The 27,863-nt window shown below is 37.6% G+C and overlaps 1 protein-coding gene across 1 annotated transcript; it reads left to right on the top strand.

Moving 5' to 3' along the window:
- Nucleotides 1-27,649, top strand: LOC128018257 (long-chain-fatty-acid--CoA ligase 1). The gene is made up of 21 exons (XM_052603659.1): nucleotides 1-188; nucleotides 13,860-14,086; nucleotides 15,379-15,493; nucleotides 16,111-16,175; nucleotides 16,278-16,379; nucleotides 17,248-17,347; nucleotides 17,455-17,633; nucleotides 18,213-18,245; nucleotides 18,961-19,012; nucleotides 19,190-19,263; nucleotides 19,624-19,701; nucleotides 20,506-20,640; nucleotides 20,709-20,843; nucleotides 20,992-21,087; nucleotides 23,260-23,332; nucleotides 23,832-23,920; nucleotides 24,133-24,249; nucleotides 24,664-24,807; nucleotides 24,886-24,987; nucleotides 25,609-25,680; nucleotides 27,021-27,649. Exons 2-21 carry the CDS (start codon nucleotides 13,862-13,864, stop codon nucleotides 27,159-27,161), a joined length of 2,127 nt encoding a protein of 708 aa, XP_052459619.1. The 5' UTR covers nucleotides 1-188; nucleotides 13,860-13,861; the 3' UTR covers nucleotides 27,162-27,649.
- Nucleotides 27,650-27,863: the final 214 nt, after the last annotated feature.

Genomic DNA, 27,863 nt, shown 5'->3' with positions numbered 1-27,863 from the left:
GGAATACCCGTAGAAGTTTGTTACGGTAACGGTTTGGCCCGGGGCAGGCTGGCTTCAGAGGGGGAGCAAGCAAGGGCGTGTTTGTGAGAGGGACTGAACGCTGGAACCGGGGTCTGGGAGGCATTTAGCACAGTCTGAGGAGAATAGACACACTTCTGGAGGACGGGTGACCCAGATTCCACACACAGGTAAGAGACCGTTTCTTAAAACCCCCACAGATATGTACAAATGCAACGATTTAGAAAAGCCGTCGAAGGATCTCGAAAGACGGAAGAAGCTGCCAAATTCATCAATGGAAACCCATTCATTCATTCATTCATCCATTCATCATTCGCTCGCAAACACACAAACACACTCGTCCAACATTCGGTCTGTTTAGCATCACTTCAGTACTTTAAAGTGAATTTAATGTGCACACGTCGTCTTTTGAGTGAGTGAAGTGATTTTATATGAACTTATTCCGTCCCGTCTCTTTTATTAAAGTTTGGCGTCAGCGCGTGACACGTGCACGTGTTTTGTAAACAAGTAGATTTATATCTTATAAATGGGCGACTTTAAAACACTTTAATAGTTGGAGTATTGTTAACGTAACCATATATTGTTTACTGTTAACAATCTAAGGTACTGTTAATGGGGTTTCCTTAATTCATACCAGCGTTCGACAGTGTTGGGGAGTAACTAGTTACATGTAACGGAATTATGTAATTTAATTACAAAATTAATCTAATTGTAACCCGTTACAGTTAAAGTAAGATTTTTTAATTTATTTGTTTTACTGTTTTAAAATACTGTTTTATTTCCTGTTTGGTTTATGTAGGCTATATGCTTTAATTTTTAAGATTAACTTTTCCCCCCCAGTGCTTCCTGTCATAAAGATCTGATTTCAAAAACAGTATCATATGGCTATTAAACAATTTCTTATGATTTTAAACCTGTATGTAAAAAGAGGTGTTTTTTTTTTTGGTGGCTGCATTTTAAAATAAAATGATTATAATCTTAATTGAAATGAGGAAGGGTTACAGTAATTAGTGTTGAGTACTACTGTAAGGTTAACTCTGCCTGGTTTAAAAGACATTAGTTAGCAATGTAGAAAAGTAATCAACTGTAGCCCAATAAGTTACATATATTTAATAAAGTCATTGAAATAGTTACTTCTTATTAAACTTTAAATATGGCTAACTTGTATTCTGTAACCCATTACATTTCCAAATAAACCTTCCTAACACTGGTGCTTGATTAATAAAGCCAATTTGCCCTTATGAGAACACATAGGCGTACTATTTATATTGGCTATATACTGTATTTGTATGTCATTTGTACATGTTTAGGTCTGCAGGTGTATGCAGTTGATTTAGTAGTTTTTCCACATCCATTTTTATTAACATTGTTTTATGTGAGTCTTGTGTGTCTGTGTAATCTACAGTAAGTGCACAGGTATTGTTGGAAAGGTAGTTTTATATACTGTTTCTTATTAATGTCATGCCGGGTCATTTGGGTGTGTTTTTCTCAATTATCTTCTTGCTGTACGTCAAGGAAATAAAACTACAATGCTGCCAGCCAAACTGACTGCTGTAGAGCAAGAGCCAGTTTTGGCTGCCAAGCAGAAGATTGGTGGAGCATTGTAGATGTTGTGCATGTCTAGTCATGCTGAATGAGCTTGGGCTGGTGGAACACATTCACACAATCCAGAATTCAGAAGTTTGTTTTGTAGTCAGGTTGGTGTTCTTCGGGAAATTGCTTTACAATGACTCATAGTTTTGGGAGTAACACATTTTTTAGCGGCACAAAAAGCCGTTAAAGCAAAAGCAACCTGTAGAATGAGACGTGTTGTGAGGTGTGTCTTCAGCAAACGATTCTGATATTTCACAGTAGCGATGTAGTAACATATAACTTCCACTGTACAGGCTTACATAGTTACATTTGACTGTGTCACATTATATATCAGACATAGGGATACATCAATGCTTCTCCACATTTCTCTATTGCTCCCATACAGTTAATTTGTCTGCCGTGATGCAGCACCCTCCCCGTTCCTCCTTCCTTCTCCTCTCCAAACCCTTTCAGTGTGTTTCTGTGTTCTTCATGCTTCATTTGGGAATCACAGCCAGAGAACACCCAGGCCATTCTCTCATCCACCCCCTCTTTCATTCATTAAGCATTGGGCAGGCGCTCCTGCGCTCTCATTCCCTGCCTCCTCATTATATTCCCTTTCAGATCCTCTGGAATGCCACTTTCAGAGTCCACTTCATATGACATCATATCCTGTGAACCTGCAATTCTCACTTCCCTCTTTTCAGCAACTAGAGTCTGACTAATTAACTAAAACTGTTATTAATAATTTTCGTTAGCTGAAATAAATATTATGGAAAAACTGAAATGAAAATGAGAAATTTTGTCTTTGAAACCAATTGAAATAAGTTGAAGTTGAAGTACTACATTTATTCAAACTGAAATAAGTAATAAAAAAAAACTAGACAAAAGCGCAAACAATATTAAATATAATATTAAATTAAATATAAACTAAAAAAAACGCATGAACAAGACAAATAAGAAAACGATTCAAAAAAAAAAAAAATATTATTGAAACACAATAAAAAAATAAAAGCTCATTCAAAATTAATAATATTAAAAATAATGTATAAACGGTTCTATGATAACACTGTTCAGTTAACCAAATTATCTCAGATTTTTCTTTTTAATTGCTTTAAGGGAAATCAAAATAGACAATTGATACGTTTGTATGTTGATATATTGTAGCATAGCACTACACAATACTTATTGATCTTAAAATTGATATTAAAATGTCTGAATTTGAGATCTGGGCAAATCTGAATGCAGTCTGAGAAGTTATGGAGATCTTTTCTAAAACTAGAAGAAACGTGTACCTTTTCTTGAGGTACATTTGAGAAGTGTTTGAGATGCGAGTAAAAGTTTTCAGTTAATATCTTTGAGACATCGCGGAAAAATTGCAGTATCAAAGAGATCTCATGAAGGTTTCCTTTCAGTTCTTGTGATTTTCCATCCTTACGCGACTGAACAGCACTCACTAACCTACATTCAGTCTCCTAATGGTGAGGTTTTACCTTACACACTTGGGAACTGATGTTCGTCCTGGATCCTGATCCTGTTTAAGTCTAACAATGTCCCTGTTGTTCCAGAACCCTGGGGTTTTCTTGGCATTGTAAGAGGTTCATGTTCACATTGTCTACAGTAACCATTATGCACATATTTTGTTTATAGCCTACGTAGAGGCGCGCATAAATGCACAAACTACTTAAAAATAGGCTACTTCATTACTTAAAAGATTGAAAAGTAATGTGCTACTGTAGTTACTTAACGTAATCTGATTATATAACTTGTGTTACTTGTAATGCATTACTCCAATACTGGTTTTCACTATGTTGCGATGTGGTTGCCAGGACAGTGCTACAGATGCTTAGTGCAGGTAAACACCGCTTGAGTTCTTCTTTCAGTGTGAGTTTGTTGAATTGTTTTAATAATTTTATCATCCACCAGGCTAAACTGAAGTCAGATCACTTTTTTCTCCATTCATCACACTGTTTGCATCCCATCGTCCCAATTACTGAGGTTTCCTCTCTCAGCTACAACCTATAATGTTTATGACTCGTTTTAATGGGTGCCATTTTATGAGTTTAAAAACAAACAAAAATGCAGTTTAACTGTTCTGCACAGGAAGCGACACCGTCCTAGGTTCACAACCGCAAAGCTGCTTCCTGTGGCCACATGTGGAGACCCGCAACAACACTAATAATGCTCTTCAGTATTGGACCTTAGTCGGGGCAGACACCTTATATAATTTGATACGACTGAAAACAAGGCTGTGAGGGAGGTGCAGTCTTTTCAGTGCTGTCTCAAGGTCAGGCTTCATATCTCTTCTTCTGTCAAGTCAAGTCACCTTTATTTATATAGTGCTTTAAACAAAAAGGATTGCGTCAAAGCAACTGAAAAACATTAATTAGGAAAACAGTGTGTCAATAATGCAAAATGATAGTTAAAGGCCGTTCATCATTGAATTCAGTGATGTCATCTCTGTTCAGTTTAAATAGTATCTGTAGATGAAGTGACCCCAACTAAGCAAGCCAGAGGTGACAGCGGCAAGGAACCAAAACTCCATCGGTGACAGAATGGAGAAAAAAAACCTTGGGAGAAAGCAGGCTCAGTTGGGGGGCCAGTTCTCCTCTGACCAGACGAAACCAGTAGTTTAATTCCAGGCTGCAGCAAAGTCAGATTGTGCAGAAGAATCATCTGTTTCCTGTGGTCTTGTCCTGTGGTCCTCTGAGACAAGGTCTTTACAGGGGATCTGTATCTGGGGCTCTAGTTGTCCTGGTCTGGATACGTACTGGATCCGGGTGACAGTGCAGTGACCCTCTGATCTGGATACATACTGGATATGGTGGCTACAGTGACCTCAGAATAAGAGAGAACAGACTAATATTAGTGTAGATGCCATTCTTCTAACAATGTAGCAAGTACATCAGGTGTTATGGGAAGTGTTTCCGGTTCCGGTTTACCTAAAAATCTTTCATGGATTTGGATATTAGAAGCATATTAGTGTTATGTGTTAGACAGGTTAAAGAGATGGGTCTTTAATCTAGATTTAAACTGCAAGAGTGTGTCTGCCTCCTGAACAATGTTAGGTAGGTTATTGCAGGGTTTAGGTGCAGTTTTTTTTTTAGGTGAGTTTTGAGAATGCAGCGGATGTGGAGGATTATATAGGATAAGAACTCTAGCTGCTGCATTTTGGACTAACTGGAGTTTGTTTACCAAGCGTTAAGAACAACTACCCAATAAAGCATTACAATAATCTAACCTTGAGGTCATAAATGCATGGATAAACATTTCTGCATTTGAGATATGAAGCCTAAGGAAAGATCAAATAGCACAACTAGGTTCCTAACTGATGATGAAAAATTGACACAGCAGCCATCAAGTCTTTGACAGCGTTCTTAGTTGTTATATGGAGAGTTTGTAGGTCCTATAATTAACACCTGTTTTTTCAGAATGTAGGAGTAAGAAATTACAATGTCCCTAGTACTGAGCCTTGAGGTACGCCATACTGCACTTGTGATCGATATGATACCTCTTCATTCACTGCTACGAATTGATGGCGGTCATATAAGTACGATTTAAACCATGCTAATGAACTTCCACTGATGCCAACAAAGTGTTCTAGTCTATGCAAAAGAATGTTGTGGTCAATAGTGTCGAAAACAGCACTAAGATCCAATAGCACTAGTAGAGAGAGAAAACCATGATCAGATGATAAGAGTAGGTTATTTGTAACTCTAAGGAGAGCAGTTTCAGTACTATAATACGGTCTTAATCCTGACTGGAAATCCTCACAGATACCATTTTTTTTCTCCTATAGTAGAGAATGAGTGGAACTGTTCCTCAGGGGATCTATAGTGCACTGTCTGATGCGATACTGTAGCTGATGGCTGAATGGTTACAATTTTAAAAACACTGTTCACACAGACAAAAAGGTACTTTTACCTCTAACCATGTTAGTACCTAAAGTGTACATATTAGTAGGTAAATTAAAAAACATTAGTACCAAAATGTGCATATTTGTGCCTAAAGTTTACATATGAGTACCAACATGTACAAATTAGTATGTAAATTAAACAGTAGGACATAAAGTCTACATATTAGAATCACAATGTTCATATTAGTACCTATAGTGTCCATCTTAGTACATAAATTATGTATATTAGTATCAAAATGTACAAATTAGTATGCAAATTAAACATTTTGGTACCTAAGGTCTACATATTAGTAGATGTAAATTATACATAGTAATACCTAAAGTTTACATATAGTACAAAAAGTTCCAAAGAACAGCATTATTAGTCATATTATTAGTATACATATTATAAAGTGTACAGTCCCAGTGACTGCTTTTGTATCGTTTCAGAGAGAGTGAGTACATTACATGTGAGTTGTTTGGTTTTAAAAGTTAAAGTCAAACTTGTTTTTGAATTTAGAGAAACCTATTAAAAACACAATTATCTCCTCAGTGCTGCTCTCTGTTAGTCGATGCTCTCTGCTGTGTTGTGTCTGAGAGCTGTTCTTCAGTGACGGAGGCTGTAAATCTGCAGGCCTTTCTTTGAGATGCGCTTGAGTTCATTTAGCACCAGTTTGAGTAATAGCCTCAGTCGCTCTCTCTCCTCTTTGTTCTGTTTAAGTTCCCAAGTGAGTGCTAGAAGCACACAATAGTGCCTGTCTACCTCTGACAATGGCCCCTATGAATGAGCAAGAGAAGGAGAGAGAGAGAAAGAGCTCTGTCCTCATCTGTGATGCGTAATCATTTTCAGATGGCAGAAATCCATTTATCTCCAGCTTTTGTTGACCTGTGACAGAGAGAAGGCGATGCAGAGATGCTCATATGGAAAGGGATGTCCCTCTTTACTGTTGTGTTGCTTTAACCCTTGATTCTAAAGGGACCACATGTTGGGGTTTAGAAAGAGCCTTGGAATTTAGTTGTTTTTTTTTTCTTTGCAAGGTTACATATTAACAAGTATCCTTGTCAATCTGCAAATAAATCAAATAAATAAATGGCATGGCTCTACATTTAAAGAAACACTATGTAGTTTTTTGACTTTAAAATATACTCTAAAATAAGTTCAGTTGTAAACCATCTCTAAATGCCATGGCAGAGCCAGCAAAGAATCCAAAAAGGGATTTGTTGGAAAGATTTGCATCTATTGTGCTGCCCAGTGGTAAACTTATAAAGAGATAGTATTTAAAACACTGGTAACAGACAACTGTGATTATCAACCACATGCGGAAACTGTGAGCAAATGTTACATGGTGTTGCTTTAAAAATACTTTTATTATGCAGAAACACATTAAAGTGAAAAGACATTTATAATGTTAGAAAAGATTTCTTTTTCAAATACATTTTTTTTTGTTTTTTTTTCCAGTTCCACAAAAAATATTAAGCAGTGCTACTGTTTTCAGCTGTGTTAAGCAATAAATTGATGCTTTTCTGAAGGATCAAGTGACATTGAAATACATTTAATTATAAAATTACAGTTAAAATATATATTAAATTATATATGATAATTTATTATAATATGTTAAATATATATTACATCATCTATTAAAATATAATATAAACAAAAATGTATAAATGTATGAATCATAATTAATTTTACTATTAATTACAATATTACGGTTTTATTGTATAAATAAAAATACCCTTAATGTTTTTTGGATGTGCATGCTGTTTGCACATGACTGATTTTTTTTAAATTTTATTTTTAATATAATATTAATATTATTATTATTATTATTATTATTATTATTATTATTATTATTTTTTTTTAATTAAACGTTTAATAGTATTACCAGCTATACTGACTTTTTTTTTTAAGATGTATGAATCATTGTAAAATAGCTGCTAAAAACATGAATTTAATATGTGTGCCAAGTTAGGTTATAGCATACACTTTGAATATGACAGCATAGAATAATAAGGATATTAAACAATACCACTCTTATTTGTTAAATTATTATTATGTTTTATTATTAGTAGTATGAAAGGTTAGGGGATAAATAATGACTTGAAGTTTTTGTGGTGTGGATAACAATTTTTTTTTATCAATTTCAAATCCATATTATTATACTGTTATTGTAAATATTAATCATACTGCTATATAGTTAGTCTTTTTAGTCACTATAGGGTTGTTTTGTGTGCTTGGCTCATCTGGCTCTCTATCCCACGCTGAACACAGAGTTAAAGTTGTGATGCTGGCTGGCTTCGGCGTCTCTAGTGTTGAGTATTCTGGAGACAAACATCACAACACTTGCTGTGGTGGCATTTAAAAAGAGCACTTTCCCTCTCTGTGGAATTACCAATGCAGAGCGAGGGGTGATGACATCATCCTTTATCCCCCTGTGCTTTAATGGGGGGAGGAAGTGGGTGAGAGGTTAAAGAAGAGAGAATGAGAGAGAGAGAGAGTTCTTTGAGGCTGTGAATTGAGTCCTGGGAAGTGTGTGTGTTTGGTTCGTCTCATGTGGTCTATACAGATCGTCTCATTGCAAAGGCGTTCATACAGGGGCCTCCCAGTCACCCCATCTCTGCCCCAAATCAGTGCGACTCTACTCTCTTCAGCTGCTGCCGGACGCCACTAAAATTCATTTGCAGCCTGTCCGTGAAAAAACACTCCTCTCGTCATCTCCACCTTTCCTTCTGTGTCCTGAAACACTTTCACACATGTGTTGTGTTGGTGTTTTGGCTGCGTGTGTGTCCTGCCTGGCCGAAAATGGCCGAGAGTTACCCGAGCGCCTGTTGTGTGCTGGCCAATCATCATTACTTCCTCCTGGCATTCAGATGAGGCCCCAAACATTAGTTTGCTTCTCTCAGGGCTGAGTGCTTTTCATTCAGGTTTTGTTCTCAGACCTCCTTACAAAGAATCAGTGAGAGTTGTTAGTAATTTAGAGGCACTGCACATTAATGTAATTCAACATTAATGTACCATATGTTTTAGAAGCAGTTTTCACTCAAAGTCATGCATAGTGATGTTTACCATGGGTTTTACCACAGTTAACTGCTCTGCTCTGTATTCTATCTTGACTTTTTATTTTTTTTTGCTTTATGCACATTTGATGTTGTGTTGTTGTGGTTAACAGCCATTTATTATCTGTGCAACCATAGCGGAAAAAAAGGCACATTTCTATAAGTAGCAGGTTTAATAGTGGTTATTGGAGAGCTGCCATTATTATTTTTCATTTCAATGTAATTTTTGTTGAATCATTTTTAGAAGTGATGATGTTTGTGTATGTTTGTGTGTGTATTAGGGTTGTGCCTATAGACGATAGTATCGTGTATCGACGATAGTCAGAGATATTGCCGATAGAAGATGTCTCTGTTGATAGTCAAGATGATATGAGGCTCATTCTCCTATTAATGTGTTAAATTATAATAAAAATAATTATTTATTATGTTTATTTTTATTGGGCGGCCTATTATAATTCTGTTATCAAACTGCCGAGCTATTTCCCTTCAGCACCACATTTCACACACACACACACACACGAGCGCAAATGAGGATTAGAGCCTGTAGCCGGTGAAGAAATCTCCATCCACAAACAGACGTACATCGTCTGCAGATATAAGGCATTTCATTGCCCTTTAACAAGTAATCTGAATGGCCTATATATGTGCAGTATTTTAAATGAGCACTCACTGAGTTTAATGCCACAGTTATGTTAGAACGCATCTCATTCTTGTTTCTGTGGCAGTGAGTTGGGCTCGTCATGGGCCGCACGGTCCGGAGTGCTGTATGACTGACTCATCAGTTCAATTCAACTTTACTCCAAGTACAGGTGCTGGTCATATAATTAATAAAAAAGTTGATTTATTTCACTAATTCCATTTAAAAAGTGAAACTTGTATATTATATTCATTCATTACACACCGACTGATATATTTCAAATGTTTATTTCTTTTAATTTTGATGATTATAACTGACTTCTAAGGAAAATCCCAAATTCAGTATCTCAGAAAATTAGAATATTGTGAAAAGGTTCAATATTGAAGACAGCTGGTGCCACGCTTTAATCAGCTAATTAACTCAAAACACCTGCAAATAGCTTTAAATGGTCTCTCAGTCTAGTTCTGTTGGCTACACAATCATGGGGAAGACTGCTGACTTAACAGTTGTCCAAAAGACGACCACTGACACCTTGCACAAGGAGGGCAAGACACAAAAGGTCATTGCAAAAGAGGCTGGCAGTTCACAGAGCTCTGTGTCCAAGCACATTAATAGAGAAGCGAAGGGATGGAAAAGATGTGGTAGAAAAAAAAAGTGTACAAGCAATAGGGATAAACGCACCCTGGAGAGGATTGTGAAACAAAACCATTTAAAAAATGTGGGGGAGATTCACAAAGAGTGGACTGCAGCTGGAGTAACAACACTAAACACAGACGTATGCAAGACATGGGTTTCAGCTTCGCACTCCTTGTGTCAAGCCACTCTTGAACAACAGACAGCATCAGAAGCATCTCGCTTCAACAAGGACTGGACTGCTGCTGAGTGGTCAACAGTTATTAAATTTAGCATTTTCTTTGGAGATCAGGGTCCCAGAGTCTGGAGGAAGACAGGAGAGGCACACAATCCACGTTGCTTGAGGTCCAGTGTAATGTTTCCACAGTCAGTGATGGTTAGGGGTGCCATGTCATCTGCTGGTGTTGGTCCACTGTGTTTTCTGAGGTCAAAGGTCAATGCAGCCGTATACCAGGAAGTTTTAGAGCACTTCATGCTTCCTGCTGCTGACCAACTTTATGGAGATGCATATTTCATTTTCCAATGGGACCTTGCACCTGCACACAGCGCCAAAGCTACCAGTACCTGGTTTAAGGACCATGGTATCCCTGTTCTCAATTGGCCAGCAAACTCACCTGACCTTAACCCCATAGAAAATCTATGAGGTATTGTGAAGAGGAAGATGAGATATGCCAGACTTGGGTCTTGGGAATGCAGAAGAGCTGAAGGCCACTATCAGAGCAACCTGGGCTCTCATAACACCTGAGCAGTGCCTCAGACTGATCGACTCCATCCCACGCCCCATTAATGCAGTAATTCAGGCAAAAAGGAGCCCAAACTAAGTATTGAGTGCTGTACATGCTCATACTTTTCATTTTCATACTTTTCAGTTGTCCAAGATTTCCAAAAATCCTTTCTTTGGATTAGTTATTTTCAAATTTTCTGAGATACTGAATTTGGGATTTTCCTTAGTTGTCAGTTATAATCATCAAAATTAAAAGAAATAAAGATTTGAAATATATGTGTGTAATGAATGAATATAATATACAAGTTTCACTTTTTGAATGGAATTAGTGAAACAAATCAACTTTTTGATGATATTCTAATTATATGACCAGCACCTGTATATGAACTTACCTGTTTTGAATACTTTATATTTAATGTGTTCGTTCGTGTCCAGTATTATTGTTAAACAGTTGGATTTTAAATGAAAGCTACTATCGATTTTCTTCGTTGACTGATTTTGCAACTTCCGTGCAGATGTGGCAAATTTGTGACAGGACGTGTGATCTGACAGTTGCGTCTGACTATATATGAACTAGCTATTTTAAATAAAGTTCAAGTATTTTTTATATTTAACGTTAGTTTATCAGTATGTTTGAAAGTATATTTTTCCAATTATTGGTGATTACATAGGCGCTCTCTCACGCACCTGCGCAGTTTAAAACACAGAATAGTTATGCTATGACAAGAACTCCACTCATGCACGATAATATCAAGTATCGTCTATCTCATGGGCTGATGATATGACGATTTGAAAAATTACCATATCGCCCAACACTAGTGTGTGTGTATGTGTGTATATATATATATATATATATACACACACACACACACAGTACAGACCAAAAGTTTGGACACAGTTTTTTATTTTTATTTTCATGACTATGAGAATTGTAGAGTCACACTGAAGGCATCAAGGGCTATTTGAGCAAGAAGGAGAGTGATGGGGTGCTGCGCCAGATGACCTGTCCTCCACAGTCACTGGACCTGAACCCAATCCAGATGGTTTAGGGGTGAGCTGGACCGCAGACAGAAGGCAAAAGGGCCAACAAGTGCTAAGCATCTCTCGGGGAACTCCTTCAAGACTGTTGAAGACCATTTCAGCTGACGACCTCTTGAAGCTCATCAAGAGAATGCCAAGAGTGTGCAAAGCAGTAATCAAAGCTAAAGGTGGCTACTTTGAAGAACCTACAATATGACATTTTCAGTTGTTTCACACCTTTTTGTTATGTATATAATTCCCAATGTGTTAATTCATAGTTTTGATGCCTTCAGTGTGAATCTACAATTTTCATAGTCATGAAAATAAAGAAAACTCTTTGAATGAGAAGGTGTGTCCAAACTTTTGGTCTGTACTGTATATATACAGTGCCTTATGAAAGTATTCGGCCCCCTTGAACTTTGCGACCTTTTGCCACATTTCAGGCTTCAAACATGGATATAAAACTGAAATTTTTTGTGAAGAATCAACAACAAGTGGGACACAATCAAGGAGTGGAACGAAATTTATTCGATATTTCAGACTTTTTTAACAAGTAAAAAACTGAAAAATTGGGCGTGCAAAATTATTCAGCCTTCTTAAGTTAATACTTTGTAGCGCCACCTTTTGCTGCGATTACAGCTGTAAGTCGCTTGGGGTATGTCTCTATCAGTTTTGCACATCGAGAGACTGAAATTTTTGCCCATTCCTCCTTGCAAAACAGCTCGACCTCAATGAGGTTGGATGGAGAGCATTTGTGAACAGCAGTTTTCAGTTCTTTCCACAGATTCTCGATTGGATTCAGGTCTGGACTTTGACTTGGCCATTCTAACACCTGGATATGTTTATTTGTGAACCATTCCATTGTAGATTTTGCTTTATGTTTTGGATCATTGTCTTGTTGGAAGACAAATCTCCGTCCCAGTCTCAGGTCTTTTGCAGACTCCATCAGGTTTTCTTCCAGAATGGTCCTGTATTTGGCTCCATCCATCTTCCCATCAATTGTAACCATCCTCCCTGTCCCTGCTGAAGAAAAGCAGGCCCAAACCATAATGCTGCCACCACGTTTGACAGTGGGGATGGTGTGTTCAGGGTGATGAGCTGTGTTGTTTTTAAGCCAAACATAACGTTTTGCATTGTTGCCAAAAAGTTCGATTTTGGTTTCATCTGACCAGAGCACCTTCTTCCACATGTTTGGTGTGTCTCCCAGGTGGATTGTGGCAAACTTTAAACGACACTTTTTATGGATATCTTTAAGAAATGGCTTTCTTCTTGCCACTCTTCCATAAAGGCCAGATTTGTGCAGTATACGACTGATTGTTGTCCTATGGCCAGAGTCTCCCACCTCAGCTGTAGATCTCTTCAGTTCATCCAGAGTGATCATGGGCCTCTTGGCTGCATCTCTGATCAGTCTTCTCCTTGTATGAGCTGAAAGTTTAGAGGGATGGCCAGGTCTTTTGGTAGATTTGCAGTGGTCTGATACTCCTTCCATTTCAATATTATCGCTTGCACCGTGCTCCTTGGGATATTTAAAGCTTGGGAAATCTTTTTGTATCCAAATCTGGCTTCAAACTTCTCCACAACAGTATCTCGGACCTGCCTGGTGTGTTCCTTGTTCTTCATGATGCTCTCTGCGCTTTAAACGGACCTCTGACACTATTACAGTGCGGGTGCATTTATACGGAGACCTGATTACACACAGGTGGATTCTGTTTATCATCATTAGTCATTAAGGTCAACATTGGATAATTCAGAGATCCTCACTGAACTTCTGGAGAGAGTTTGCTGCTCTGAAAGTAAAGGGGCTAAATAGTTTTGCACACCCAATTTTTAAGTTTTTTATTTGTTAGAAAAGTTTGAAATATCCAGTAAATTTCGTTACACTTCATGATTGTGTCCCACTTGTTGTTGATTCTTCACAAAAAAATACAGTTTCATATCTTTGTTTGAAGCCTAAAATGTGGCATAAGGTTGCAAAGTTCAAGGGGGCCAAATACTTTCGCAAGGCACTGTGTGTGTGTGTGTGTGTGTGTGTGTGTGTGTGTGTGTGTATGTATGTATGCATGTGTGTGTGTGTGTGTGTGTGTGTGTGTGTGTGTGTGTGTGTGTATATATATATATATATATATATATATATATATATATATATATATATATATATATATATATATATAATATATATATATATATATATATGTGATGTGATGTGTAACGGCTCTCATCCAGTAGTTTTTATTTAGTAATTTAGTGAAGTATTTGACTCTTATGCTGATATTAATGGCAGTGAATCCGTGTCTCTTTCACAGCTATGCAGTTTCTGGATTGGTTACGTTCCCTGCATTTCAGCGGAGGAGACAGCAAATCTGAGATGGACAATCTGAAGACGCTCCTTCCGTCTCTGCCCTCGTCCTTCTCTCTGTCCTCTATCATCGGCTTAGGAGCGCTAGCCTCTCTCACGACCTATTGGCTGATGACCAGACCTCGACCAATCCAGCCTCCATGTGACCTGCAGGCCCAGTCCATACCTGTGCAGGTAATGATCGCTGACTACAACTAATATCTATCTAATAAAATACTCATATGAAGTGAAAAATATTTAAAGGTGCTGTGTAATTTGGCCTTGTTAAAGCATAAAATACTATAATATGTTCCAGATATTTAGGAAACATAGTTCATCTAGATGCAAAATGATTAATAAATGTACGCAAAAATATCAATGTACCAGGTCATCGTATCTTTATTTCAAACACGCAGGTAAATTTGTTTTTCAGATAAAAGAAGAATTAAAATACTACATCAATTTTATACATGTATCTTACAAACCACAAACAAATCCCTTTCGATTCGGGATTAAATGTTTGTGCAGTGATTTGTACATGGTAGGCTATTGTCACAAAGTTCTTGTTTGGTCAAATTAATCTAAGCTATTAAGTTTGAACAAGTTCAATAAAAAATGTTTTATTGTATTTCTAAGGGCAGAAAACAAAACAAAGATGCATGGATGAATGCATGCACGTCGCCTGATCCACAAATGCACATTTTAATCCCTACATGCACAAATTATGATCATTTAATACAAACTATAACATTTGTATGTTTGTTCGTTAGTAGTTGTGTGTGTGTGTGGCACGTGAAATTCTGAAAACTGCGAAAATGAAGTTTCAAATAATATTAATGCACGTGTGTCACCTGATCCACATATTCATGGATTCCTTTTTGCACGAGCAATTTATGATATATTATTGCAGACCAGAACATTTTTATTTGCAAACATGTCTGTATATGTAAAAATCACTGTGCAATCATTTAACCCCGAATCAAATTGAAAGGCATTTGTTTGTGTTTTGTAAGATACTATTCTATTAATCTATTAATCATTTTGAGTCTACTTTCATCCTATATGGGACTCTTCCTTTAAGACCTTTAAGTGCCATTAAGTTTTATCAACAAATAAACATATTTATTAATTTCTTCAGCTGAGAAGTAAGAAATAGTAAAGTATTTTCCAACTCCCCTAGAGTTAAACCATTGAGTTTTACGCTTTTCGAATCCAGTCAGGCAATCTCTGGGTCTAGCGGTAGCACTTTTAGCTTAGCTTAGCATAGATCATTGAATCTGATTAGACTGTTAGCATCTCGCTCAAAAATGACCAAAGAGTTTCTATATTTTTCCTATTTAAAACTAGACTCTTCTGTAGGTAGATCGTGTACTAAGTCCAAAAGAAAATTCTTTGTTTTATTTACTTTTTTTCTTCATGGTAAAGGAGCTTTGCATATCACTTTGAATGTCTGGTAATGTAACTCGTACTGTCTGTGTGCGTTACAGGGAGATCAGAGCTGTAGACGCTCAGCTTTACTGAAGGATGACCGTCTACTAGAGTTTTACTTTGAGGACACAAAGACAGTGTACGACATGTTCCAGAGAGGACTGCAGATAGCAGGTCGGTGTGATTTCTCTCTGAACAACTAGAAAACCGTTGTGAAAACTGTCTCGTTCACTGATCCTAGATGAATTCTGTGTCCGACTCGGTTTTTCTTTCTTTTCATTTACTGCAGTGCTCTGCATGGCTTTTTCAGATCAATGATGCTTTCATCACATGGGGCTTCTTCCCTCAGTGGATGGATTGCACAATAGTTTCTTGGTCAATTGCTGAGTTTGAAGTATTTTTTTTTCTTGGATTTAAGAAACATAAAGCATTTGTGATATACAGCAAGAAGTCATTTACAATCAGCTCTATATTAAGGTGTCTTTATTCATATAGCACTTTATAGAAATCACACACAGTTTCAACTTCAAACTAATAAACTGAAAAATGACAATCAGTGAAGCAAACTTGATCAGATATGAGGCAAATCTGCTATACAGTAGCTCTAACAAGACGAGAGTGTCATTATTCAGCTCCGAGACAACAGAAAGTCATTAATAAACTCAGACAAGATGACCAGGATGTAAAGCACATTGAACAGCAGCATATCAGTCAGTTATCATTATAAACATGGATTTGAGCATATTGTATAATGACAGACAGTCATGAACGGTATTACTTGTGTTGTGCAGGTAATGGCCCGTGTCTCGGCTTCAGGAAACCCGGAGAGCCCTATCAGTGGATCTCTTACACTGAGGTGAGAGCAATGCATGTTACCACACATTTACTACTGTATAATAATCATGTAATAACCCAGCGGAAGTACTCAGTGTTTTTCTTGGTAATGTGTTTGTTACAGGTTGCAGAAAGGGCACAGGTGTTGGGATCAGGATTGCTGGCGAAGGGTTGCAAACCAAACCCACAGCAGTTTGTGGGCATCTTCGCACAAAACAGACCAGAGGTATATCATACACAGACTCATTTCTAATTTCCTGGGCTTTTTGTGAGCACGAATTCATCGGTGTTCAAAAGACAAAATAATGTTCAAGGTTTGTTTTTATACTTGCAGGTTTTTGACTCTAATAAAGCATAAAAATACCATAATATGTTTGCATATATTTAAGAACCATGATAAGTTAACATGCTTGTTTATCTGAAAAACAATGCTACAGTCAGTTGTTCTACGTGCGTTCCGGCCGGAGGGTCTACCTTTTGTTTTGGTTTGTGAATCCCACCCACTGCCAGTTTACCCAATTGTATTTCTGCACCCGGGGTTGCCAGGTTCTGGAAAACATAGCAAATTTCTTTTAATTTCATTCATCAAATGTGCTCGTTCCTGTTGGTGTCATCAATCTGGCAACCTGTTAATGAGTCAAGACTAAGACTATGAGGGAAAGGATGAAAAAAAAAAACCCTCTCCAATATTTTGCATTTGGACTGCAATACTTAGTTCAACCACTCGGGGTCAATCCTATGTACATTTGGCATCTCTAGGTCACAAATACATGATTCTTTGTACAGAAAACTGTCCAATGTCAGACTATATTAGTCATTCAAATATATTTTATCGGAGTGTAATATTTCATCTCCTCTGAGAAAATAAATATTGTTGATACGTTTGAAAATTCACGGTCTAGGCAACACTGCAGATAGTCCAATTAAATTAAAAAGCAAAATAGTTAAATCACTGAATGCGTGAGAGCAAAGTCACATTAACCAGATGAGCTTCCAGTGAGATGAATGGGAATGCTAACGGATTTCTCCAGGTATATAAAACTGTAAGTTTCTAATATGTTGCTGTTTTGTTTGTGTCCCCCTGCTGGCTGCAGTGGGTCATTGCAGAGCTGGCCTGCTACACATTCTCCATGGTTCTGGTGCCTCTGTACGACACACTTGGATTAGAGGCCATGGTTCACATTCTTTACTTGGGTGAGTAATGATAATGCCTCAGAACGAAGCTGTGATGTTAGTTTTTCGCTTTGAATCTTAATAGCACTGTTTGAGATTCATCTTTCTTGTCTCGGATCTCTCTCCAGCGGAGATCTCTATGGTGATCTGTGATAAGGAGGATAAGGCAGAATCTCTGTTGAAGATTAAGGAGGAGGGAGTGACTCCCGCTCTCTCCTGTCTGGTGCTCTTTAACCCCTTCAGCGCCGCCCTGCTGGAGAGAGGAAGGAAGTGCGGTGTGGAGATACTACAGCTCTCACAGATAATGGTCAGGAGTAATATTAATGCAACTCCAATGACACAAATCATCTTCTTCTTTCGGTTTCTCATGATTAGGGGACTCCCCTGCGTCTTCCTCTGTCACACCAACAACCCACATGTCCTCCGTCACCACATCCATGAAACTCCTATGACACAATATTAAATTAAATTTAATATCTTGTCATTTTCTACAATTTACCCTTTTCCATTCTTTCTCTGACCCTTACAGTTAAACAAGCTTTTAGAACCATTATATGCAAATGATGTTAATAAATAAATGATTGTAATTGGTTATCTTCTGTGCACCAATGTTGTTCACACTGGAATTAATCAGAGTGGACCAAATTGCTAAATACTCATTAGCTATTGGACGGTAAACATGGATGCCATTTCTATGACTCAATTGAGCAAGAAAAATCCTTTTTTTCCATAATGTATTGCCTTCACTGGTCATAAAGACATGACCACACTGGGAAAAAAATGTGTAGGGTTTACTTTGAATCTATTTTCACAATATACATTTCACAGTTAACAATTAAAGTAGCTCTGTGGTCGATCTAAATCTGGGTATTTTTATGCATTGCAGGATCTGGGAAGAGAAAATTTAAAGCCTCCTGTGGTAAGAGCTCCTTGTTTCTTTTTTCCTCATAATAACTTTCAGAGTAGCCTTATCATGTTCAATGAAAAGACAGTGTTTATGTATTTATTCTTGTCTAACTACATGTAACGGATCATTCACACACATTTTTGAACTAAGAATGTGATGTGAAAGTGCATTTTTTTTTTGAACATGAATACTTCACTTTTAGATGCAAAAACACTTCAAAAGACGCATTTTTCAAGCAAAACTGTCAAACACATGCATTTAACGCATGTTTATATATTAAAAAAAAACTATGAGATGGCAGTGCAGTGAAATGCAAACAAACAAACAAGAAAAAAATATTGTGTGTTCAGACATGCTGCACAAATATACTTATATAATATCGCAATGTAGCAAATCTAGACAGGTGGTGCTGGGGGAGGTGGAGGGTGTCTGATGAACGTGAGAGGGTGATGAAGGGCAGGGGAACTGTGAACGCTGAACCAGACTGTTCAAATGTTGAGCTAGCAAGCTCATCGACTTCAGATATCGCAGAGATTGCTAGCAGATTAAATCATCATACCAAAGACCATGCCGTCTGAGTTTACTGAACTTATGATCATTCCTGCACCTCACGGCTACTTAACGCATATTAATTAGATTGCGTATTGATTATATTGATATTTTACTTTGTAGAGATGGAGTTGTTGGATAATTAATGTATGTTTGTTGATGTTTGCATTGGCTTCAGCCTCCTAAACCTCAGGATCTGGCTGTGGTGTGTTTCACCAGTGGGACCACAGGTAACGTTAGTGTCGGACTGATCTGACCTGCCATTTTTTATTTATTATAATATATAATCAAATCCATTTGATATTGTGTTAGAGAGACCTGTGAAATTAAAATCCTTTGATACCATATCATGACCACAATAGTTAAATATTTGGGTTTAGATTCTTTGTATTTTTGATTTCATGTAGGGAAACCTAAAGGAGCCATGATCACTCACGGCAACATCGCCTCCAACACCTCCTCTGTCATCAAGATCCTCGAGGTCAGTCTGCTTTCTTTTCTTTCTCCACTTCATCTCTCCATAGCTTTCATCTTATCTTCTGTCCTGTTCCTCTTCCTTCTGTTGCTTCTTTAATAGAGACCTTGTGTTTCCCGTGAAACCTCTTTCTCTTTGAAGTCCTGTTTATGAAACTCTTTGTTCCTTTGATCTTGTGTTGTGTGTTAATGGTGAAATGGGCTTCATGCTTTTTTCTTAAACATGCACTGCTTCCTGAAACAACCACTACTGATATTTTGCTTGAAAGTGAACTGCCAGATGAAAACCTGATCAGCTTGCCATTTTAAACTATGGTATTTGTTATATTTTGAAGTATTTGTTATATTTCATATTCACACTCGCCAGGGCTACTTTGTGATTCGTCAAGAGGATGTGTCTATCTCCTATCTGCCACTTGCGCACATGTTTGAGCGTATGATCCAGGTAACTCATTCAGACTCCGAGCTTACCATTATTAATAGAATTATTAGCATAATGTTATTATTCCATCTGAAAAGATTTCACTTGGCTTCATCTGAAAAAAAATGGTGGAAGTAGGTTTTTTAAATGTTCTGATGCTGTGAAGTAAAGTTAATGACATTGTATAATATACATATAATTACATTAATTTAGCATGAATAGTATATTTATATACATTTAAGGGCTGCATTTATTTAATGCAAATTACATAGTCATACTGTAAAATATTATTACAGTTTAAAGGAGCTATTTTCAGTTTGAATGTATATTAAAATGTAGGAATATAGATATATTTTGTAGCATTGTACATGTCTTTGCTGTCACTTTGTTGATCAATTGAATTAAAGCTAATATTTATTTTTATTTAAAAATCTTACTTACCCCCACATTTTTAATGGTAGTGTATCACAAAAATACTGTTTCCAATATTGATAATAATAAGAAATCCGCATATAAGGATGATTTCTGAAGGATCATGTGACACTGAATACTTAATTTTAATGTTAATGTTATTGTTTTGACAGTTTTTATTATAGAGCAAATAAATGCAGCTTTGGTCAGCAGAAGTGACTTCTTTCAGAAACATTAAAAATCATAATTATTCCTTTAATTAGTGCATAATTATTGACCTTTGACCTGCAGTGTGTAAAATAGCATTAACCAATATTATTAGATGTTATATAACGATACCTAATGTGTAAATGAATGTTAATGAATTGAACTTTATTGCATACTGACTGATTCAAACCAAACTCCGCTCTTCTCCAGGTCTCGATGTTCTGTCACGGAGCAAGGGTTGGTTTTTACCAGGGTGACATTTCTTTGCTGATGGATGACCTAAAGACCCTGAAGCCCACCTTCTTCCCCGTGGTCCCTCGATTACTCAACCGCATCTATGATAAAGTGAGTGCTGCATGTCAGTGTTGGACACAGATGGAGAATAATGAGTGTTAACCCGCTCTGTGTGTTAGATTCTGGGCTCGGTGACGTCTCCGCTGAGGAGAGCTCTTCTTCATTACGCCGTCAGGAGGAAACAGGCCGAGCTGAGCAGTGGAGTCGTGAGGAACAACAGTCTGTGGGACCGGCTGATCTTCAATAAGATACAGGCACGTCTCTTGCACATCAACACCAAGCTGCAGCTATTCAACCATTTGATGGAAACTGCCCACTTGTGTTATATTTGTGTGCCAAGCAAAGTAAAGTCAGTTGTTCCTTCATTCATCTCTCTCTCTCTCTCTCTCTTTCTTCCTGTAGGCCAGTCTGGGTGGAAACCTGCGCTTCATCCTCACTGCATCCGCTCCGATCTCTCCGACTGTCCTGTCCTTCCTCAGGGCCACCCTCGGCTGTCTGGTGAGTCCTCCAGTAACAACTCTTCAATATCAGACTGAAGTACTCAAAGGCTTTTTTATTCACGCGCAAATGCTTTTTCATGTCGGTTAAGCACGGCTTCCCATCATCTCGGACATCACATTGATTTGGATGCGATGTTGTTACTATTAACTAAAACAAAACCCATTGAACTATAAAAAATAATTTAATCGAAGCTGAAATTAAATAATGCAAATATTAGATGCAAAACAGAAATTTGAAGTCTTTTATAAAGAAAGTCAGAAAGTTGCTTTGGTCAACTGACTGAAACAAAATAAGAATTGACAACAATGACAAATGCAACCGTTCAATGGAAATTCATATAAACTCAGGTCCATTAAATATTAACAGATACATCCTTTGATTTTAATAATCCATTAGTAAATGATGTAATGAACACACAAACTAAGTTTAATAAATGCTTTAGAATTATTTTCATTATTAATTCATGTTAACTAATGTTAACCAATGCTAACAAATTAAACTGAGAAATGGAAAAAAGCACATTAAAAGTAATAAAGCTAAACTACAACTAAAATGAAACTGATTTTTATATATATGTCATGCCCAAAAATATGGACACCCTTGGTAAATATGAACAAAGAAAGCTGTGAAAATCCTTTTGATCTTTTATTTTAAAAATTCGCAAAAATCGAACCTTTCATTGGATAATAAGAATTTAAAATGGGGGGAGGGGATATCATTATGAAATAATTGTTTTTCTCTAATACACATTGGCTCCCCTTTTATTCAATACTTTTTGAAACCTCCACTTGCCAGTTTAACAGCTCTAAACTGTCTCCTATAATGCCTGATGAGGTTAGAGAACACCTGCCAAGAGATCAGAATCAGTCCAGACCCTTCAGATTCCCAGCTTCTCCTCTTCAGTTCACTCCTCTCATGTTCTGTAGGGTTCAGGTCAGAGGACTGGAGTGGCTACAGCAGAAGCTTGGTTTTGAGCTCAGTGACCCATTTCTGTGTTGTTTTTGAGGTTTGTGGTTGGATTATTGTACGGTTAGAAGATCCAAACATGGCCCATTATAAGATTTCTAATGGAGTCAGTCACTTTTTGATTTTTTTATCTGTTGGTATTTAATATAACCCATAATGCCATGTGTCTTAACAAGATGTCCAGGACCTCCAGCAGAAATATAGCCCCACAACATCAAAAATACAGCAGTATATTTCATTGTACACATGGGGTACTTTCTCTGTGTTCACCAAACCCATCTTGAGTGTTTGCTGCTAAAAAGCTCAGTTTTAGTTTCATCTGATCATAGAAGCCAGTCCCATTTGAAGTTCCAGTCATGGCTGATAACTGAATATGCTTTAGTCTGTTTCTGGATGAGCTAGGAGAATTTTTCTTGAAACCCTCCCAAACAACAAGTGGTGATGTAGGTGCTGTTTGACAATTTTTGAAAGGTTTTCTGAACCAGAGACTCAACTATTTTCTGCAGTTCTCCAGCTGTGACCACTGGAGTCTTTAGCCACTCAAACTGACCTCCTCACCACACATTAGGACGATATAGACACACGTCCTCTTCCAGGCAGTTTTCTAACATTTTCTGTTGATTGGAAATTCTTAATTATTGCCCTGATGGTGGAAATGGGAAATTGTCACTTCTCTAGCTCTTTTCTTAAAGCCACTTTCTAATTTGTGAAGCTCAATTATCTTTTGCTGCACATCAGAAATATATTCTTTGGTTTTTCTGATTGTGATGGATGATTAAGGGCATTTGGGCTTTGTTTTCCCTCCACTTTATATTTCTGTGAAACAGGAAGCAATGGCTGGATAATTTCATGTTTATAATCACGCCGGAGTGCTCAAAATTGTGAATATGAATATGAATATACTTCAGAGATATTTTACTCATAAGAATTTCTAGGGGTGTCCTTAATTGTGGTCAATGTGTATTAGAGAAAAAACATTTATTTCATAATGATATTTTCCCCATTTTAAATCCTTACTGTCCCATGAAAGTTTAGATTTTTGTGAATATATTTTTGTGTTTTTTGTTTTTTTTAAATAAAAGATCAAAAGGATTAACAGTGCAGATTAATCTTCACAGCCTTCTTTGACCATGTTTACCAAGGGTGTCCATATTTTTGGGCATGACTTGAGCAGTATTGAGGCTTTGTGTGATCTGGTTTCAGATTTTTGAGGGTTATGGGCAGACGGAGTGCACTGCTGGATGTACCTTCTCTATGCCTGGGGACTGGAGTGCAGGTTGGTGTTCATCTGTCTTTACAGGCCTGCTTTAGTTCTGAATGGTGTACTACCTAACCTATGATGCATGGACACCCAGATGACCTGCTACATCAGCCGAAATGTGCATTGCTTGAACAACAGAAAGCCAAAGACTCCATGGTTTTATCACTCAGACAGTATTTTGGATGCAACACATTTCATAAAGACCTTACTTTGCCACTGTTAAAGTAAGCTCTACATAGTATGCATGAGTGCATTAGGAATGTAATCCAGACATTATACATCTGCCTGGTTGGCTTTGTCATGTGACCTGCCTGCGTCATGTGTGTCATGTTTGTGCAATTCATGACTCCTCTCCCAACAGCCTAATGGGTGAAAGTGCTCCCAAAAAGTAGACGATCCTGATGCTTTTTGTTATGAATGTTTTGAATTCAGACATACAACTGCTTTAAATGCCCTTGCTAAATAAAAGTATTAATTTCTTTAAAAACCCCGGTCCCGGTGGGGTGTGCTTCAGGTCACGTCGGAGCTCCTTTACCCTGTGCTGTGGTGAAGTTAACAGACATCCCTGACATGAACTACTACGCCAAGAACGGAGAAGGAGAGGTCAGTATCTGGATGACGGCGGGAAGTGAACCCACCCATCAACCAAACTTGGGCACATTTTCTGCAATAAGGGGGAATTTTGGGCCTTATCTACCAACAATTGTGGAAAGTGACCCATAACAGGGGCCTTACACACTATGTGAGGGATTCTGGGAACACTTTTGACAATCGTTGAGCTAAAATGAACAAACTTCTGTCATTATACGTGCCAGATCTGCATCCGGGGGCACAGCGTCTTCAAAGGGTATCTGAAGGATGAGGAGAGGACAGGAGAGGCGCTGGACGCGGACGGCTGGCTTCACACCGGAGACGTGGGACAGTGGCTGCCGGTGAGACCCTCAGCTGCTTCAAATCACTTTAAACCATTGCTTGCTATTTGTATGCAGCATATATAGTTGAATTCACCCAGAAATGTCAATTCGGTTCCCTCGAGTTGTTCCAAAAATCTATGAATTTGTTTCTTCTGGTGAGCACAAAAGCTAATATTTTGAAGAATGTCAGTAACCAAATCAAAAGCCATTTACTTCAATAGTGTGGAAAAAAAACTACTGTGGAAGTCAATGGGAACCAGCAACTGTTTGGTTCCCATCATTCTTTAAAATATCTTATCGTGTCTCCAGCAGAAGAAAGAAACTCGTACAGCTTTGGAACAACTAAAGGATGACAGGATTTTCATTTTTTGATCCATTTGTCTCTAAATGTTAAATCCCCTGTGAACGTTGGCCGTCTCTCTGGTCTTTCAGAACGGGACCCTGCGCATTGTAGACAGGAAGAAGCACATCTTTAAGCTGTCCCAGGGCGAGTACATCGCTCCGGAGAAGATCGAGAACGTCTACACTCGCTGTGTTGCTGTTCTGCAGGTCTTTGTGCACGGAGATAGTCTACAAGTAAGTGTCCACACTATCAAGTGCAAACGCTGTCCTTCTGTTCTCAGTTCTGTGAAACTGACCGCCGTCCGTGTTTAGTCTCATCTGATAGGAGTTGTAGTTCCAGACCCGGAGGTGTTTGTCGACTGGGCCAAAGAAAGAGGCATCGTCGGATCATACGAAGAGCTTTGTCTAAATCCTGTGAGCTTTAATGCCACACACAACACACACACACACATTTAGCTCTCTAAATGTATCATTACATCACTTGCTCACCAATGGATCCTCTACAGTCAATGGGTGCCGTCAGAATGAGAATCCAGAAGTAATCCACACCACTTGAGTCCATCATTAAGATGTCTTTTAACTTCATTTTTGATTTCACAATAAAGTCTCAGGAGAGAAATATGCACAGATCAAGGAAAACCGTTCTAATCAAATATGTTGGTGGATTCTGGTTTATTATTTATTTTGAACTGAAGGAAGAGTTATTATGGATTATGGACTCATATTTTGGCTAGAAGCAACAGTTTAAAGTTAAACTTCTTACAAACATGCAGCTTTTGGCTTCCCAAGCCTTGGACTGGAGATGTGTGGATTATTATGATGTTTTTATCAGATGTTTGGACTCTCATTCTGACGGCACCCATTCACTGCAGAGGGTCCACTGGTGAGCAAATGATATAATGCTACATTTCTCCAAATCTGTTCAGGTGAGGTTAAGTACATTTTCAAGCAGGTTTTCTTTTTTTGGGGGGGTGAACCTTTCCTCAACTATTCAAACTCGTGCTCGTGCACACGTTAAAATCTCATTTCTGGCAGGATGTGAAGAAAGCTGTGCTGGAGGACATGACTGCAGTGGGGAAGGAGGCAGGACTCAAGTCATTTGAGCAGGTAGAGGTGCATTCTGGGTCGTTTACCGCTTAACTGACAGCGTGCCAATCATCACATATGAAGAATGAGTCATATCGATTTGTTTTTAAAGATGTATATAGTATGGAAATACATTTACAAAAGAAGCTAAGCGGGCCAGAGCTCAGCGGGGTTGAGCAGCTTGCAGATTGGTTAAAGCACTTGCAGAAAATATTAAAATATGCATTATTGCTGTTGTGAAGTCGAGGTTAGGCTACTTTTGAAAACAGATCAATTTTTTGCAATGCCTTTATAAAGTCATTTCTTGATTGCTTGATCTTAAAGCTGCTCGATCATTTTTGTGAAGAAAAAAAATAAAGCAAATATTAGTAATAGTACAAGTTTTATTTTACACCAAAGTTTCTTAAAATTACTTTTAAATGATTTAAAATAAGACAAGGCATGGATTCAAATAAGATAAAGTAATGAAAAATCAATATATTTCCTGTTTTAATTTACCCTCTCAAGTACGGTTTGTTTCCTTTTAAAAGTTTCTCTTTTCCAGTCTTGGAAAACCTGAAGATATGAATGTTTTTTTCAAAAAATTCCAAGCTCTATAAAATTGTATTGGGTAGAAATGGAGTAAAAAATATTTAAACATTTCTTCCTTTTAAAGGGCTAGTAAAATATATATATATATATATATATATATATATATATATATATATATATATATATATATATATATATATATATATATATATATATATAATTTCTGTCATTTACCCACCATCGTGTCATACCAAACCTGTAAGACTTTTGCTCGTCTTCGAAACACAAATGCAGAGATTTTCAATGAAACCGGAGAGATTTCTGTATCTGCATTGCTAGTTCATTCCACCAAAACTTGGACACTTCAAAAAAAATCATGAAGAGATTATGAAAGAAATCCATATGAATCAAATGGCCAGGTTTTCTGAAGAGACATGATTGACAGATCTATTTTAGACTTTCTTTCTACATATAAACTCTGATGAACGCATATGTAGATTGCATCAAATATTTCAAATGTAAGCTCAACCGTACTTGTTTGACTCCAGAACAAATTAGTTATTTTTTAAAACACATTTGAGCCTTGCATGAGTTGTTGTTTGTGCATTAAGCAAGCGTTTTTGATCTTAAAAATACTTAAAAAATCACTTAATCCTTACCCAGTAAATAAAAGAACCTTGATACGAATGAAAGATTATTACAAACATTACAAAAGTCATGGAGTCTTTGGATATTGTAAATAATTGAAGGCATTGGAGTCAAATGTTAAAGCTGGATTTGTTGTGTTCATGAATATCCACATCTTCAGCTGCTTTCTCTCTCGTTCTCAGGTGAAGGACTTGTATTTGCACCCTGAAATGTTTAGCGTGTCCAACGGCCTCCTCACGCCGACCCTGAAGAGCAGGCGCGTGGATCTGCGGCGAGTCTTCAGCGAGCAGATCGCACAGATGTACACTAAATCCTCCGTATAGACCTCACACATGATCACATTATCCAGTGACTTCCTCCAAAACCTTTCAGCTAACTTAACAAGACTTGCTAATAAGCCAGATGCTACTGACAAGAAACTGTGCTCTGTAATTTATGAAGACCGGAGACACCACATCTCTGCTTCTCATGTAGGGATCTAGATTGTTTTAGGTCATCTGAGGTCATTTAGGCCTGACAGATACACTCCGACCTTAATACATAGTCCAGGAACATTCGGTTACATCTTCAAAGATTTGGGAACCGATGAACTTATCACTACGAGTAGCTTTTCAGTCAGTTTCATAGTTGTGTACGAGAGTCTGAAGTTGAATCTGCTTCCTTTCATTCATCCAGATGAAATGTCTGTGTCTTCGACAGTCTGTAAATGAGTGTTTTCAACTGTAAATGTTTGACTAATTGCAGCTGATAGAGATGTACTGTATTTTACTTCATTTTATTGACAGGAGAATAAAGACAATGCCTTATTCCAGATGTTCCTTTTTCTACAGCTCTGACACGGTCTGTTGTTGAACTGCAGATCTGATCAGTTCATGCTGATGTCACTCAGGAAACTGTGCTTTAGCCAAAAAGCATTATGAGGTTGAGCTGCTGCTTACACAAATACTTAACTGGTTCATTCCCAAGTGAATCACAATCCTGCAATGAGTGTACCGGACATGGTTTGTTATGAATAAGACTCGGAT

Source organism: Carassius gibelio, chromosome A8 (genome assembly GCF_023724105.1).
Source record: "Carassius gibelio isolate Cgi1373 ecotype wild population from Czech Republic chromosome A8, carGib1.2-hapl.c, whole genome shotgun sequence".
Lineage (NCBI taxonomy): Eukaryota > Metazoa > Chordata > Actinopteri > Cypriniformes > Cyprinidae > Carassius > Carassius gibelio.
The sequence above is the reverse complement of the archived record's forward strand: the minus strand, read 5'-3'. Positions and strand labels throughout refer to the sequence as shown.